This window comes from Canis lupus, chromosome 37, assembly GCF_003254725.2.
Source record: "Canis lupus dingo isolate Sandy chromosome 37, ASM325472v2, whole genome shotgun sequence".
In the NCBI taxonomy this organism is placed as follows: Eukaryota; Metazoa; Chordata; class Mammalia; order Carnivora; family Canidae; genus Canis; species Canis lupus.
In genome coordinates this window covers 25,385,848-25,401,775 of record NC_064279.1, presented here as the reverse complement: position 1 = coordinate 25,401,775, position 15,928 = coordinate 25,385,848, and the positions used below count along the sequence as shown (strand labels likewise).

At 57.3% G+C, this 15,928-nt stretch overlaps 1 protein-coding gene and 1 long non-coding RNA gene across 4 annotated transcripts in view; one reads left to right on the top strand and one right to left on the bottom strand.

The window, feature by feature from the left end:
- Positions 1 to 3: 3 nt before the first annotated feature.
- LOC125754494 (uncharacterized) lies at positions 4 to 11,850 on the top strand. Its single transcript, XR_007408861.1, has 3 exons — positions 4 to 167; positions 559 to 931; positions 11,554 to 11,850. It is a non-coding gene; the product is annotated as an uncharacterized LOC125754494 (long non-coding RNA).
- The window catches only part of PNKD (PNKD metallo-beta-lactamase domain containing), a 59,575-nt gene continuing 45,926 nt past the window's right edge, over positions 2,280 to 15,928 (bottom strand). For all 3 annotated transcript variants that reach the window (XM_025441784.3, XM_025441786.3, XM_025441785.3), the window contains 8 exons: positions 8,671 to 8,786; positions 8,419 to 8,531; positions 7,775 to 7,833; positions 6,999 to 7,091; positions 6,463 to 6,626; positions 5,679 to 5,765; positions 4,426 to 4,541; positions 2,280 to 4,185 (listed from right to left, as the gene is read on the bottom strand). In XM_025441784.3, the coding sequence (XP_025297569.1) occupies positions 4,012 to 4,185; positions 4,426 to 4,541; positions 5,679 to 5,765; positions 6,463 to 6,626; positions 6,999 to 7,091; positions 7,775 to 7,833; positions 8,419 to 8,531; positions 8,671 to 8,786 (922 nt within the window). In that variant the 3' untranslated portion in view covers positions 2,280 to 4,011. The remainder of the gene's footprint in view (positions 4,186 to 4,425; positions 4,542 to 5,678; positions 5,766 to 6,462; positions 6,627 to 6,998; positions 7,092 to 7,774; positions 7,834 to 8,418; positions 8,532 to 8,670; positions 8,787 to 15,928) is intronic.

The window sequence follows — 15,928 nt, the reverse complement described above, 5'->3', positions numbered from 1 at the left end:
CATAATAGCCTCTCACAAGCAGAATTGTTGGTGAACCTCTATGATTTTGCTGCCTTGCGTCATTTCTGTTACTCTGGGGAACATTTTCTACACTCTCAGCACACCTTTCGGTTGCTTGGGTCTGACACTGCCCTTTCCAAGAGTGGTCATAGGACCTAACCTGGCAGGTGAGAAGGGCCCATGCCCCTAACTCCTGATTGGCTCAGGGTAGGGCACGTGGCTCAAGCTGAACTGACGCAGCTGGATAGACCCTGGGAGGTTGTGCTAGGGTTTGCTGAACTAACTAGCAGCCTGCAAGCCTAGCACTTCCAGACGTGATCTTTCCACCTCAGGGAGAAAGCCTGAGGCAGACTGATCCCAATGCAGAAGAAAGTTAAGCTGAATGATAAAATTGCCCTTTGAATCCATGGATCCTGCAATGCCCGAAGCCACCATGACCTAATCCCCCACTTCTTAATTTCATAAACTGATAAATTTTCCTCTTGGTCTAAGCTTAGTGTTGAGTATGTCACTGGCCCCTGAAAAGCGTTCGGACTCATTCAAGGTTGTCACCTCCAGGGAAGGTGAAGAAACAGGTTGAGGAAGTGACATCTGCCCAAGGACACTTGGATGTTGAATGACAGAGCTGGGGATGGAACTGAAGCCTCTAAGGCCGGTGACACCTGCGGTCCCGTAAGCAACGGGCTGGGAGCCTGGTTGCTGCTGGTCATTGCCAGCACCACAAAAAGCACATGCTATCCTTTGGGATGATGTCCCAGTGGGGGGATCACAAAGGCCCTAGGAACATGCCCCACCAGCCCTAGAGAACTGTCACCAAGTGCCTCTTGAAGCTGGGTAGACCCCAGGAGACCTGGCCCTGGGGCTTGCCCGTTCACGGCAGCAGGGACCCAGAGACAACCACAGACACAGGGAGCTACTCTTCTTCGGGAAGGTAAGGACCACAGCCCCTTCCTCCATGCCCACCCTAAGCACAGCCCTGATCCGGCATAGCGGGGGACCAGTGCCAAGGTCCCTTGCTTGGGGTGAGGGCGCCCATTGTGCCAAGGGGTGGGAGAACTGCGCCTTGGCCTGGCCCCAGGGAAATGTGGAGTGAAGCCAGTGCTGCCCGGCCCTCAGCCATATCAGGGCCACCTTTAAAAGTTCTGCTATGGGGGCGCTTGGGTGGCTTGGTCTGTTGAGCGGCTGGCTCTTGAGTTTGGCTCATGTAGTGATCTCAGGGTCGTGGGATCCAGCCCCAGCTTGGGCTCTGTGCTCAGCTTGGGGACTGCTTGAGATCCCCCTCTCTCCCTCTCCCTCTGTGCCCCCCCTTTCTAAATAAATAAATATTTAATAAATAAATAAATCTTAAAAAATAGGAGTTCTGCTATGGTCAAGTACCACCTTTACTTCACTCCTATTTCAATACACATCTTTAATTACTTTCATGAATTGAAGACTGCTATCACTTTGAAAAAAGAAAAAAAGAAAACTGCTGTCACTTGTCAAAAACATTGACTCCAGGGGCACCTGGGTGACTCAGTCAGTTGAGTGTCTGACTATTGGATTTCGGTTCAGGTCATGATCTCAGGGTGGTGGGATCAAGCTCCACGTTGTCATCGGGCTCCGCGCTCAGCAAGGAGTCTGCTTGTCCTTCTCCCTCCCTCTCTGCCCCTCTGCATGCACCTGTGCTATCTAAAATAAATAATACATTTTTAAAAATATTGACCCCAAAGGTAAATACAATGAAAACAAAGCCACAGTGTTAACGTTTAACTCAAGATAGTTGGGGGCGCCTGGGTGGCTCAGGGGTTGAGCGGCTGCTTTCGGCTCAGGTCGTGACCTCACGGTCCTGGGATCGAGTCCCACATCGGACTCCCCACAGGGAGCCTGCTTCTCCCTCTGCCTGTCTGCCTCTCTCTGTATCTCTCATGAATAAATAAATAAAATCTTAAAAAAAAAAAAAGCAAAAAACCTCAAGATAGTTGACTAAGGTACAGACCCGGAGTCTGGCTCTGTTAGAGACGCACTGAAGGGAAGCTGGTGCCAAGGCCTGGCTTCCCGGTGCTATTCCTCTGCTCTGCAGCCGGTGCTGCGCCCGTGACTCTCGAGCTCCGGGAAACACTGAGGTAAGCTCGTCGTAACCCCAAACGAGTGCACACAGGCCACGAGAGGATGTATTTCTAGCACTGTCTCTGGCCAAGGCTGCGGCAGGGCAGTAACTCCAAGTTAGCAGGCTTGTAACTCAGACGGGAGGACGGAACGGGCAGGAAAGCTGATCTCACTGAGTGACCGAGCCCCAGTTAAATTCTTCATTCAAGATTTATTGAGCGCCTACTGCGTGCCAGGCACCGTGCTAGGCGCAGAGTTACAGAGATGCATAAGATACAGTCCATGCCCTGAAGGGTTCACAGTCTAGAAGGGGAGACAAACATGTAAACAAGTAAAATACAGTGTGAGAAGTGCCACGAGAGAAGCATTTACAAAGAGCAGAGGTAGCCTGGAGGGTGGGGGGGCACGGGGTTGTCTTCCTGGAGGAGGGGGCCTTTGAGGGGGATTGTGAGAGGTGAATGAATGGGTGTTTGCCAGGCAGACAAGGCCGGAGGAGCAGGGGAAAGGCATTCCAGTCTGAAGAGACAGCATGAGCAAAGGCACAGCGGCATGAAACTGCAGGTCTGGGGGGTGGGGAGCTCTATTCTGGCGGTATTGCTAGAGCTGGTACCAGAGGCTGTGGCTGGAGAGGGAGGCAGAGGCAGGGCGAGGAGGGAAACTGAGGGCAGGGGGCATCTCGGAGGCTCACGAGAGGCGGGCATAGGCCCAGAGGCTTGAACACAGGAAGAGAAGGCTCCCGGCTGACCCCAGGTAGGCCTGCTCCAGGACCTTGGGCTTCCTCTCTGTGGCCCCAAGGGGACCCGGACCAGAGCCCAGAGGAGAGGCTGAGCTGGGGGTAGGGCTCAGGCCTGGGGTTCTGGGGGCTGCTGCTCCCTCGAGGGCTGACGGCTTGCTGCTCCCGTCCCCAGCCAGGATGGGGCCTGGGATCAACGAGAAATGACATGGGGTGTTCTTGGCAAACTGCTGAGGGCCAGATGAATGTCTTTATAAACTAAAAGAGGAGAGGGACCGAGGATAAAGCAGGAGTTAGAACAAGGCAGATGTTCCTAAGGACGAGGGCCATCAGGAGAAGACCGCTCTGGCCGGGGAGGACGGCTCTCTCTCTCTCTCTCTCTCTCTCTCTCTCTCTCTCTCTCCTGGCAAGGGGAGTCCTCTGGGCGCCAGGCAAGGGCAGAGGCCAGCTATGCAGGGAGCCTATGGGGCTGCAGTCCCAGCTCCTGGCGTCTCCTCAGCCTGTCACCTCGGTCCCGTCTGTGGCAACCAGGAGCCTCCGTCTTCCAGGCCGTAGGGGAGGCGCTGAGGCCCAGACTGTCCAGACATGCAGACTTCCAGCCCTTTCGTCTTTCCCAGAAATGGCTCTGTTCGAAAAATGCCTTTGGGAGGCGGGGAGGCGTGGGGAGGAGGGCCGGTGCCTCAGGACACCCGAGCCCAGCCACCTCCCCGAGTGACCACTTTTCCAAGGCACCACACCTCAGGCCACTAAGGGGGCCTGTGCTTCCCAACCCTGTGTGGGAGAAGGGGGAAGGGGACTCAACCTGTTGGAGGCTCCGGCTGCCCTGGGTTCAGGGGCTACAGGGAGAGTGAGGCGTCCTGAGGGAGGGGTGACTGGCACTCTCCATGTCCTCGCTGGCAGGAGCAGGACAGGGGAGGAGGCACCCTCCCAGCTGGGTCTGGAGGTGTCCCAAGGCTCCCCTTCCCTCAGCCTCACCCCCTGGGGTCTCCATGCCTTTGACCAGCCTCCAGCCTCTGGCTCTCATGGCCTCGTCACCTTGTTCCTCCTCCCTCTGACAGTGTTGGGGACTGATGCCCCCTGTGGGCACCGATGGAGGTGGTGGTGGTAGTGATGAGAGGGATGGTGTGGTGCGGGCGACGAGACAGGTGGCCTCCCTGCCGTGCGGGGTGGGCTGCGCCGGGGAGGGGCTGTCACTTGCTCTTGTGCAGGTCTTTCAGCTGCCGGAGCTTCTCCAGGAGCTGGGCCCGGGAGTAGCCGTCATCCCCAGTGGGGCCTGGGCCTGGCCCCAGAGCCTCCTGCAGCACCAGGCAGTGGGTCCTCAGGAATGGGTTGTAGGAGCGCTCCTCTCCCAGGGTGGACGGGCACTGGGGGATGAGAGGTACCGGGATTAGCGGGTTTGATGGAGAGAATCTGGAAAACAGATCCCATCGGGGAAGCCCCCCACCGCACCCCCTCCCCTGTCTCAGGGACCAGAGGGCCTCACTCCAAGACCAAACATGTGGGGGCTCTGGGGAGGGGCCTGCAGGCCGCAGCTCAGCCGGGAGGGGTCCCTACTGGGGAAGCACCCTGGGGGCCCGCCCTGGACCCCGGCCCTGGCCCCGCACCGTGCTCTTGCGCTCCATTCGCTGCCTCTGGACCCACTGCATCTTCCTCTCCCGGGCCAGGTTCTCGGGCTCCACCACACCCGCAAAGCCCAGGTTCTCTTCCGCATACTCATGACCTAAGGGCCACCAGGGGTGGGGGGTGGCGGGCAAGATGCAGGACACAGAGAGAGGGGAGGTGCCGTCAGGAAAAGTCCTCCCTGCCCCAGGCCTCTGGGTACCCGACAGCCAGGGGGAGGGGTGGCACTTCCAGGAAAGGCCCAACCCCACAGAGCTGCTTCTCTAAATGTGGGCACAGGTCAGCCCCGAGTGGAGGGGCAGAGCAGTTCAGGGGTAAAACCACTGGGACCTGGAGCCAGACGGCCTTGCAGTCTTAGTCCTGACTCTGCCCCTGCCCGGCTGTGCAGCCTTGGCCGAGTCGTGGAACCTCTCTGGGCCGCAGTTTTGTCATCTGGAGAAAATAATGCTACTAGAACACAGACGTGTCCCTGGTGCCTAGAACAGAGCCCGGTAAGTGTCAGGTGTTTAATCAAGTATGATCAAATGAATGGATGGATAAATAGATGTTTTGAGGGGGCACCTGGGTGGCTCAGTGGTTGAGCATCTGGCTTTGGCTCAGGGCATGATCCTGGGGTCCTGGTATCGAGTCCTGCATCAGGTTCCCCACAGGGAGCCTGCTTCTCCCTCTGCCTATGTCTCTGCCTCTCTCTATGTCTCTCATGAATAAATAAATAAATCTTAAAAAAAATATATATATATATATGTTTTGAGGATTACCTAACATCTTAGTGATGTGTTTTAGGAACCACGGACATCCCAATGCTCGTGTATGTACATAGGGACATGCAGAGTCTGGAAGGATGGATGCATGGACATGCCACGTACATGCATGGGGAGAGGCGCCCACGTAATGTGTGGTACGGGTGCATGCGGGTGATACATGGAGAGATACTGACTTCTCTGATAAGCAAAGGCTATTTTCTGTTGTTGGCTTTGGCTCTAAAATCTCAGCCATCTCTCTGGGATGCACCGGGACCAACAAAGCTCCCAAGAGGCCGAGGGCTGGCTGTCAGGGGCAGTTGGCGTGAGAAGCAGAGGCATTCGGAGCCAGCACTCTGGAATGAAGGGGGCTCTGTGCTCAGTGCTAGAGTTGGCTCCCAGGAGCCACCAGAGGTGGGGTTGTGTCGCCTCTGGGCCAGAGGCTGGGGCAGCCAGGACTCCAGGGGAGTGAGGGAGGAGTGGGAGGGGCACCTCACCAGGCCACAGCAGAGTGTCATCCTCCAGCCCCAGCACCGTGTCCAGGGAGCTCAGCATGGTCTCTGCGGTACCCTCAAAGGTCCGTCCTGGGGAGGGTCAGCGGGCATGTCACAGGACAAGGAGAACACAGCTTGGTAGCGGAGGGGGTGAGGACAGCTGGGGCCGGCCACTGGCCCTCAACCGTGTCCCCGCCATACCCACCCCCAGGTTCTCCACCCTCCTTCCCATGGCAGCTGAGCCACGTATTCACCCCCCAGCCAAGGCCTCCATCGCACATACTGACACGTGGACGGAGAGGGGACAGGAGCTTCAGGCTGAGTGCCAGGGGCCCCACGCATGGTTGGTGGGTGGTTGCTCTTTTCCAAGGCGCACTTCTTTGCCTGCGCCGCCCTCTGAGACTCACACAGCCCGGAACTGTGATCCTCCCCTGCCCACGGGTCACCCTCTCATTCGAGGGTTCTCCACCTTTTGTGACCTAGTCTCTCCAGTTACTGTGCCAGAGAACTAGGCTCCACCCAGTGGAAACCAACACCCTGCAAGGTCTATACCCAGTTCCAAGCATTGTCTCATTCTGTGCATCCCCCGTGCGAAGTCGCGAGGGTATTAAAACAATGGGCTGACACAGATGAGAGTAACAGCGAGGCAGTGTTTGTGCCGACAGCAAAGTTTTCATGTGCTGCATGGGGCTGTGGCCATCCTTGGGTCTCTGCTGTGACCTCTCCCCCTCCTTCCTGCCTCCCTCCTCCTGCATCCCTTTGGTGGGGGGGGGGGGGCAAGACTCACCACAGCCAGAGAGGAAGAGCAGGTCCCCTGAGAAGAGGCAGGAGGGACCCTTGTAGGGCTCCCCGTCCAGCAGGTAGACCAGATGGCCTTGCGTGTGGCCAGGGGTGGCCAGAGCCCGGATCTGAAGCCGTCCCACGCTAACCACATCTTGATGACACAAGGGACTGAGAAGCAAGGCAGTAGAGGAGAGAAGGTGCTAGAGCTTGGGCTGTGCTAATCCTTGCCCTACCCTAGGCCTCAAGGGGCTGGGTGACTTGAAGGAGGCAGGGCTTCCAGACTAGAGAGGGGAGGCACTCACAGTCCCCAGGGCTTCAGATCCAAAAACCTGGCCTCTCCCCACTTTGGGGACCATGGCTGGATGAGTTGGGGGGCAGACAGTGCCGGTCTTCAGACGGGCTGTGATCTGCCCTCTAAGGAAGGGGCAGGAAGGGCACCAGCACAGATCCAGCTGCTGGTGGTCCTGCAAGACTCAGCTGAAGGATGGGGTGTGGCAAAGGGCTCACAGAGGAGCCACCCACCCCGGGTCAGGGCCTTACTGGGTGAGGTAGGGGATGCCGTCCTGAGGGCTCCCATACACCCGACAGTCCTGGTGCCGCCGGCTGAGGTCACGGTTCCCTCCACTGTGGTCCCTGGAGGACGGCAAAGACAGGCAGGGACTTTGAAGGACAAAGGGACTTGGGAGGCCCCCTTGCCTTCCTCTCTCCAGGTCTCCAGACCTTTGAGTCCTGAGCCCCAGGCTTCTGAACTGAGCCAAGCCGTCCACACCTCTAGGCCTCTGTTCAAGCTGCTGCCCTGCTCATCCCCACGACTTGCCCCCCTGCCCTGGACTCTCTCAGCCTCCGGGTCACTGACCTCTAATTCTCCCAAGAGGATCTGGTCACACTTCACCAAGTACCCCCCACCTCCCATCCCTTGTGCCAACTGCTACCTAAACGTTGGTTCTCGTACGCTGGAGTGCAGGGCTGTCTCCCCTATTGGACTATACTCTCCTTGCGGAAAGAACTCACAGGGTTTGCTCATGTCCCGAGCACAGTGGGCATCTGATATGTGCCCAAGGAATGAAAGATAAATGCCCGCCCTGCCCTCCTCCAGGGCTTCAGGGGCCTGATAAGTGCCATGGGGGGAGCCCCGCCCCTTCCCTCCTCTACTGGTGCCCCTGCGACTTTATGAAGAAGGCGGGTGCCCTGGTATCTTGACTCCCTGCCCCCCAGCCCGGCCTGTCCTCACTGGGCCTCATCCTGCCAAGCCCACTAGGGCCAGGGACGGCCAGAGAAGCTCATCTGTCCCCCAGCCCCCCATCCCAGCCCCTTACCAGTGCTTGTGGGTGCAGAGGATGGCAACCAAATTAACACCCTCCTTTTCGATGGAAGCCTGGGGGAGAGAGGAGGTGCTGACACTGGGTAGTGCTCTGCGAGCGGCAGGGGCACAGGTGCTGGGTGAAGAGGGGGAGAGCGGGGAGGAGGAGGGCCAGGGAGGTGACGCAGCTAGAGGATGAGGGGGTAGGGACGAGAGGGCTGGGGGGATTCGGGCAGCTGAGGCTGAGCCAGCACACAGGGGAGAGGATGGGGAGGTGCGGGGAGGGAGACCGAGGGGCAGGGAACACCCAGGCACACACGCACACAGGGAAATAAGAAGTGGGAAGGAGAGATGGAGAGACCCAGAGACCGACCGACACAGATGAGAGAAGAGGGTCAGAAAGGGGCCACAGAGAGTGAGAGACAGAAGAAACCCCAGACCAGGGTCCTGAGTGAGCATCCCTCTCCCTAGGGTTCCCCCACGACTGTCCTCCCCCGCCCAGCCCTGCCCTGGGTGGTTGTGGGGGTCCCTGTGTGTACTTGCACGGTGGGGTCTGTGTGTGCAGGCACGTCCCACTGGCAGAGGGATCAGGGAGGGAAAGCTGCCAGCCGCCCAGGTGGCCCCAGGTGGCCCCAGGTAGCCCTGCCCCCCTCCCCTCACCTGCACGGCCTGAGGGTCAGAGGGGTCCACAGCCACAGCCAGCCGGGCCTGGGTGTCGATGATGAGGTAGCTGTAGTTGTCTGAGAGGACGGGGATGGGAAGCACCTTCACTCCTGGGGGACAGAGATGGGCTGTGGGCAGGCTGACGGGCAGGGAGCCCAGCGGCAGTGGGGGGGCATATGGGGGGTGGGTGATGGGGGGTGATGGGGCACAGGCAGGGGGCGGTGCGGGCCCGGGGCGGCCGGAGCTCACCGTTGAAGAGGCGGGCCTGGGTTCTGGAGTGGCCTTTGGGGTAGCGATTCCGAGCCCTGCGCAGCTGCTGGCGGTAGAAGAGGTACCCGAGCCAGGTGCGGGTGTACAGGCTGTACCTGCGGGTTGGGACACCGGCGCTCAGCCCCGCTCCAGGCCCGGGCCCCTCCGCGAGGCGGCCCTCACGATGCCCGGGCCCCACATCTCCACTCCCGTGGCCACCCCCGAGGCAGCGCATCTCTACCGTCACTTATTATGTGCCTACGGTTTGCCCTGCTCGGTCCCCAGGCCAAGATGGACAAACGGGACAGATGCACCCTAAGCCCCAGGCCCATCCGGGGACAGGTGAACTGAGGGATTCGCGGAAGGGACTCGGAGGCGGAGGCCTTTATTCCACAATGAGGATGTAGCAGTTAAGAAGCTGACATGAGGTGGAAAACGTATTTCCAAAGAGCAGTGGGCATCACATGGCGCCAGGCAGCCACTGGACCTGATTCTTTGTCCCATCCCCAGCCTCCCCCATTCGGCAGGTCTGGGGTGGGGCCCGGGAATGTGCATTTCTAACAAGCTCCGCAGGATGCTGGCTGCGGCTGGCCCAGGGACCAAAGTTGGAGAGCCTCTGGGGGCACAGGAAACAACAGGCCCAGAGGCAGCAGACGGCAGGGCTTGTTTGGGGAAACTCTAGAAAGTTCTCTCTGGCCGGTTGGTGGAGGAAGCAGGGAGAGGTGAGGCGGGATGGATGGCCTGAGCACACTCCCTCCATCTTCCTGCCACCATGTCAGGCCATCCCAGGCTACCTATGGAAAAAGCGGAAAGGTGGCACAAGACACAGAGGGGACTTGTGACCAACAGAGTCCTCCAAACACAGGATGCTGGCCTGCAGGGTGAGCCTCCCAGCCATGCGACCGGCACAGTCATGGGGGACCCACGCTTGGTTCAATGCTCCACTGTCACCTTCGTGGAATTCTTAATGCTTTTACCTTTGAGTTTGCGTCCTGTAAGTGAAGTGTGATAGGACAACGGAACATGCGCTGGGCGGAGGAGACCCCCACACCTGCACGCTCTGTCCCGGGTGGCCCCACGCCTGCCATATTCAAGCTGTCCCCGCGCACAGGATGCTGGTGGCCCCACCATGCTGGGGATGCGAGACTCAAAGTGGTCGCAAGGTGAGAATACGTCCACGACTGAGCGAGGGGGCTCGCTGCCTGGCCTGGCAGACCAGAACTTGCTTCAAATGCAGAGAGAAGGTGGTGTTCTAAGAAACACAAGCGACCGAGAAACCCTGCCCCGTCCTTCTTCCTTGTGTTGTGTCCCCGTGTGATCCGTCTTTGCAGCAGACGATGCCACAGGAGGCAAGCCATCTGTCCCGTCCCTTTGGTCCCCCCTCATTCATCAGTAAGCCGAAGGCAGACAGGGTTGGCGGAATGTGCGCGAACCAGAAGGGAAATAGAAACAGGTAATTCCGTAGTGTGCGCATTTCCACTGCTCGGGTGAGATCAAAATACTATCCGTGTACGAGCTGGGGAACGTGAATTATAGTTCTGGTGATTTCACGTGTGACTTAAATGTCACATGTTATATTTGCATTTGAAACTGGGATTGTGTAAAAAAAAAAAAAAAAAAAAAAAAAGAAACTGGGATTGTACAGGGGCTCCCGGGTGGCTCAGTCAGGGGCCTCAGACTCTTGGTTTCAGCTCAGGTCATGATCTCAGGGTGGTGGGATCGAGCCCCGTATGGGCTCCGCGCTGCATGTGGAGCCTGCTTGGGGATTCTCTCTCTCTCTCTCTCTCTCCCTCCTTCTCACCCACAAAAACAAAAACTGGGATTGTACAGTAAAAAAGCCAAAGGCAAAATATGTGCTAATGGTTTAGATTTTTAATTTTTCTTTATTTAGGGGGATGTCAAGTAGCAAATTATTTTTTTTAAAGATTTATTTATTTATTCATGAGAGACACACAGAGAGAGAGAGGCAGAGACAGAGGCAGAAGGAGAGGCAGGCTCCTGCAGGGAGCCCGATGTGGGATGCTCAAAGACTGAGCCACCCAGGTGCCCCAGGCCTGATGTTTTTAATTTGCTACTTGAGGGGCACCTGGGTGGCTCAGCAGGTGAGGGTCTGCCTTCAGCCCAGGGCGTGATCCTGGGATCGGGATCCAGTCCTGCATCGGGCTCCCGGCAGGAGCCTGCTTCTCCCTCTGCCCATGTCTCCACCTCTTTCTCTGTCTCTCATGAATAAATAAAATCTCTAAAAAAGAAAAAAAAGAAAAAAAAAAAAAAGAAAAAAAGAAACATCAGGACAAGTCAAAAGAGAAATCATAGAAGAAAGGAAAAGCTTTCTTTTCCTTTGAACAAGAGGCTCCAAATTCCATTTTACACCGGGCTTTGCCAATAATGTGAGCAGCTCAGCATGAGCCTCCTCGAGCTGTCTCACGCCCCGGCCACTCAGAAGGGAAGATGAGACTAGGCTGGGGGGCTTGGGGGACCCTTACAAACACCTCCTGTGTCGATGTTTAGGGCTGTGCAGCAAGTCAGTCAGAAAAGGGGCAGGAATTCTAGGTGATTGGATTGAGACAGAGAAGTCGAGGTGCAGGGTTGGGGTAGACGGTGTGCCCTAAATCCCTACGGAGGTTTGTTGTGTTGTTGGGGGGGCGGGAGGCAGGGGCAGCCGCTCTTCAGGCCTCTTGGCAAGAGCTGGCTGATTTGTCTACAAACAAGTCAGCCAAAAATGAGCAGGTTTCCATGATTTCATCTAAGCATTGCGGTCCCTGCCTGGGTGCCCGCGTGCCCATATGTGTTGGGCATCCGGACACCCGATGGCAAGGTTGTGCCAGGCTTTCTGTGTCTTTGTACCCAGTTTCCTTAGGCCCCCTCTTTCTGTTCCGTTTTCAGATCGGTTCCAGGTCTTCTCACTTTGACCCGTTCACCAGGATTCAGCGAGGTCTGGCTCCGCTTTGGGCACAGAGTACAGGGAGTCAGGCAGTCGCCGCCTCTGGTGCTCGTGGGGCAGACAGGATAACAAATAATATTGTCAAGTCGAGATGACATAATAAAACTGAAGAAAAAAATAACAAAACTGGGCAACGGAACAGAGAATGGTGACATCAAGGAAGGCCACTGTGGAGGTGACATTTCCAAGAAGCGAAGGCAGCGTGCTGTGCCAGAATGTGGGGAGGGCTTACCAAGAAATGGATAGGCGGGAAGTGTACAAGTCCCCGGAGGGAGGGGGGGGGAGCCACGGGGGTGGGGGTGTTGCTGGTTCTCTGCGCTGTGCTGTTGTAATAACAGAGTTGGCACAACGGATCTGCCCAAGGGGAGGGGACTGGGTGAGACAACATGAGTATCCCGGATTGGATTCTAGGCCAGAAGAGGAATGTTAGTGGGACAATTGGAAAAACTTCAGTAAGGAGAGTAGTTCAGGGTTTATATGGACGTTAGCATCCTGGTTGTGCTGTCTGTGGTGGTGGAAGATGTAACATTCAGGGGAGCCAGATGAGAGGTATGTGGGAGCCCTGTGTGCTGTTTTTGCCAGTCTGAAATTATTGCAGAACGAAAACTTACACAATAAGTACAGAAACTCACTCTTTGCTCTGTGCCCCGGATAGCACCTCGCATCCGTTCTCGGAGTCCTGTTCCTGACCTCACTCCCTCCTACTGAGGCTTAAGGAACGTACAGAGGCCCTGGCAAGAGAAAGCTCTGGGTTCCAGTCATGGCTCGGACCCCCAGCCTGGTGTCCTTGGGCAAACTATCAGACTCTTCGATCAGGTTCCTTGTCTATTAAGTGGCGATACCATGACTTACTCCTCCAGGACCATGTGAAATTAAGTGGCCATACAAGATGACAAATGCTAATAGTCGGGGGCCTGGTGGGTGGAAGGTTTGGCAACTGTGGCTTCCTTCCCGAATTCAACGGGGCACCCCTCACAGCTGTTAGAACGCGGTTGTCCACACTTGGGAGGCAACGTTCCCTGGTAAACGTTCCCTGGCTTCCTTACTGGTGCTTATTATACGTGCTTTCTCCACCAGCAAAGGTCAAGATCCACCGGGGCAGGGGCTGTGCACTGAGAGGCTGCAGGAAACAAAGCCTCTTTCTTTCATTCACTCTCTTCGGCGAGCATTTGCTGCATGTGCCAGACCCGGGGCACAAGCAGAGCACAAGGCAGGCCCTGCCAGCAGACACCGAACCAGGAAACGAATCGATCGCAGGTGGGCAGTGAAGTGCAGCTGGCGAGGCAAGAGAGCAGCAGGGGAGAGGGGAGGCAGTCTTGCTGCAGTGGGGGGCTCAGGGAAGGCCTGTAGCTTCCCTGAGGGTCACCCCGGGGGAGGGAAACTGCTGGGAGTTTGAAAGCCGGGGAGGCACATGCTTTGACTTCCCTTTCTGAGAGCTTGCTGGCCTGGAGTGTCAGTGTCGGAGGAAGCAGCGTGGCAGGTGGCAGGAGGAACTGAGGCGCCAGGGGTGGGGGAGATGACAAGGGCCTGAGCTGGACTGGAGGGGGAGCTGGAGGTCGGTGGGGATGGATGCCAGACCTGAGATCTCAGATGGGTTGGTGTGCCCTGCTTGGCTGCAGGGGGAGGTGGCCTTGGGGGCCTGAAGTCCGGGTCACTGTACAGAGCAGGGGAAGGCTGGCCTGCGGCAGGAGGCGGGGGTGAGGACCTGGTGACCCTGGGACCCTGTCCCCAGGCCTGCTCTTTCGCTGACAGTGACTTCTGTGTGACGCTCTCCAGTCCCAGACCTGGGGCACCTTCTCCATCTGCCCGTGGCGCTGGTTAGGTGGGTGTCACAATCACCAGGTTCCAAAAACCATGCTTGTCAGCTCCTCCCCTTGTGGCCTCTCTGTCTGGAACAGGCCCTGTCACCCTCCCAGTGACGCAGCTTGAGCTCCCAAACCGAATCCTCTCAGTTTCGGCTCCCCCTCCCCCTGCCCCCAGGGAACAGGTCCCAGGAGCTCTGCAGGAGGCCTCCTCCCCTTAGCTCTCCGCCCAAACCGCAAACCACTGGAAAAAGTTAAGGTCTTAAAGTGCCACCTAAATGAGCCCTGCTCCTGCTCAAGAGGCTGGAGTGGCTCCCCACTGGTGACAGAAGAGTGCCTGACAACCAGAATGATCCAGAGCACCAGGTCTCAGCATGCACAAAACTCAAACATGCAACCTTAAGCTAGCAGACACATTCAAGGAAAACAGACAATCTGACAACAGCTTTTAAAAATGCCAATGCAGGGGCGCCTGGGTGGCTCAGTCGGTTCAGTGTCTGCCTTCGGCTCAGGTCATGATCTCAGGGTCCTTGGATCAAGCCCCACATCGGGCTCCCTGCTCACTGCTCTGCTTGTCCCCCTCCCTCTGCCCCTCCTTCCTGCTCAGTCTCTCTCTTTCAAGTAAATACATAAAATCTTAAAAACAACAACAACAACAACAATAAAACAAATATATATGCCAGAGCATGCAAAGCCATTATCTATATTGTTTGGGGGGTACAGATGGCTGTGGTGAAAAAATATGGGCAGCTGGGGGGATGGTCAGTAGGCAGGTCAGCAGGGTGCCCTCAGAGGCAGGAAGGAGGCAGGCTGGGGAGGTGGGCCCAGGGCCTTCATGGTGTCAGTAATATTCTGATCCTTAAGCTAGGAGGTCATGGGGATTGTTCTATTATCTCTGTCCTTTTGAATGCCCCCAATAACGCCTTCAAATCTCAGGCTACCCTCCTGCCTCAGCTCCTGCATGGCTCTACCCCGAATACCCTCCAGGCCTTCTCTATTTGCTAGAATCCTAAGTATCCTTCAGACCTCAGTTCAAACCCACCTCCTCGTGACCCCAGTAGACAGCCGCCTTCCTCTGCTCCATCTAGAGCATTCGGCCTCTCCCTGCCCCTGGGGGTGGCAGAAGCTGCGCCCCTCAGTGGCAGGGCCTTATCAACTTCTACCCGGTGTCTAATCAGTGCCACACACAGTCTAGGCAGACTTGGCTGGTGACACGGCCTGTGACCTGGCCTGCTCCTCGAGGCTCCTCTGCGCCCCCCGGGGGTGCCCCCAGCACCAGCACACCGCAGAAAGGGCCTTCAGAAAATGCTGGCTTAGTGCCCAGGAGAGGTGGGGGGAGTGGGGGCAGCATGCAGGTGTTACAGCCGTCAGCTCAGGGGGCCCCATGTGCCCGGCTCTGGGCCTTGCAAAGCCCAGTGGGGGCTTGTGAGGCCTCTGCCCCTGCTCTGCCTTCCCCTGCTCACTCATCTGCTTCCCCAGTCCCTCCCTCTCTCTGTTGCACCCACACACCTGGCCAAGCAGGGTGCTCTGATAACCAGGTCACCTAGACCCAAGGGCATGGGTGCGGCTGTCACAGGCACAAAATCCCAACTTCCCAGGCCCTGAGGTCTGGGCCCAGGACCCCCGAAGGGAGGAGATGGAGGGAGCGCTGGATGGGGTCTGCACACACAGGTTAGAGCATGTGTCTGGAGCTCCCGGGCTCTTCTTTCCCCAGCCTCACCTCAGAGCAGCCCTGAGCTAAGTGTCTCCCAGCAATCCTGTCGGCCTCCAAACAACCTGGAGGCAGCCACTATTAGTTCCTCTGACAAGGACACTGAGGCCCTGAACCCTGGGAAGGGGTCGGCTCAGGGTCACACCTGAGCGAGTGGCGGGGCAGAGATTCATCCTCTTAACTGCTAACATCCTCCCCAAACCCCAAACGCAGGGGGAGGATGACATGAGGGGGCCTGAAGTATTCTGGGGGAGACCCACCTCCTCTGAGAGCATCTGTTGAGAAAATGATATGGCTTCAGTGACCCAGACACGCAGCCGCGGATCTGGCCGCTTGGACCTCTTGGACCTCTTGGATCACTGCTTTGGCTTTTCTGAGACCCAGACTCGGGCCAAACTAATTACATGTGCTGTATTTTGCTGATGAACGCAGAGGGCCAGAGACCCCGTGGGCCCCCGGGTAAGACACCCTGAACCGGAGAATCCTGAAGGTCCCTTTCCAATCTAGGCTCTGATTCCTCATCCTGGATTTATGACAGGGTTGATGGTTCCATGGGTGGCATCGCGAGCCCGATGCACGGGGTAGGAGAAAAGAACAGACCCTGTGGCCAGGCAAAAGTGAAGGGGAAGGAGTCACGGGGAAGAACCTGTCCCATCTCCTGGACCCCACCTAGCTGAGAGGCACTGCCCCATGTAAGGGCCCCTACAGCTCCCTTTCTTCTGTTGTTGGAGGTGAGAAGCAGAGCTCACTCCCTGCCTCAGTTTCCCTCTCTGTGAAACCAGGTGCTCCCCCTCCCTGAAGGCA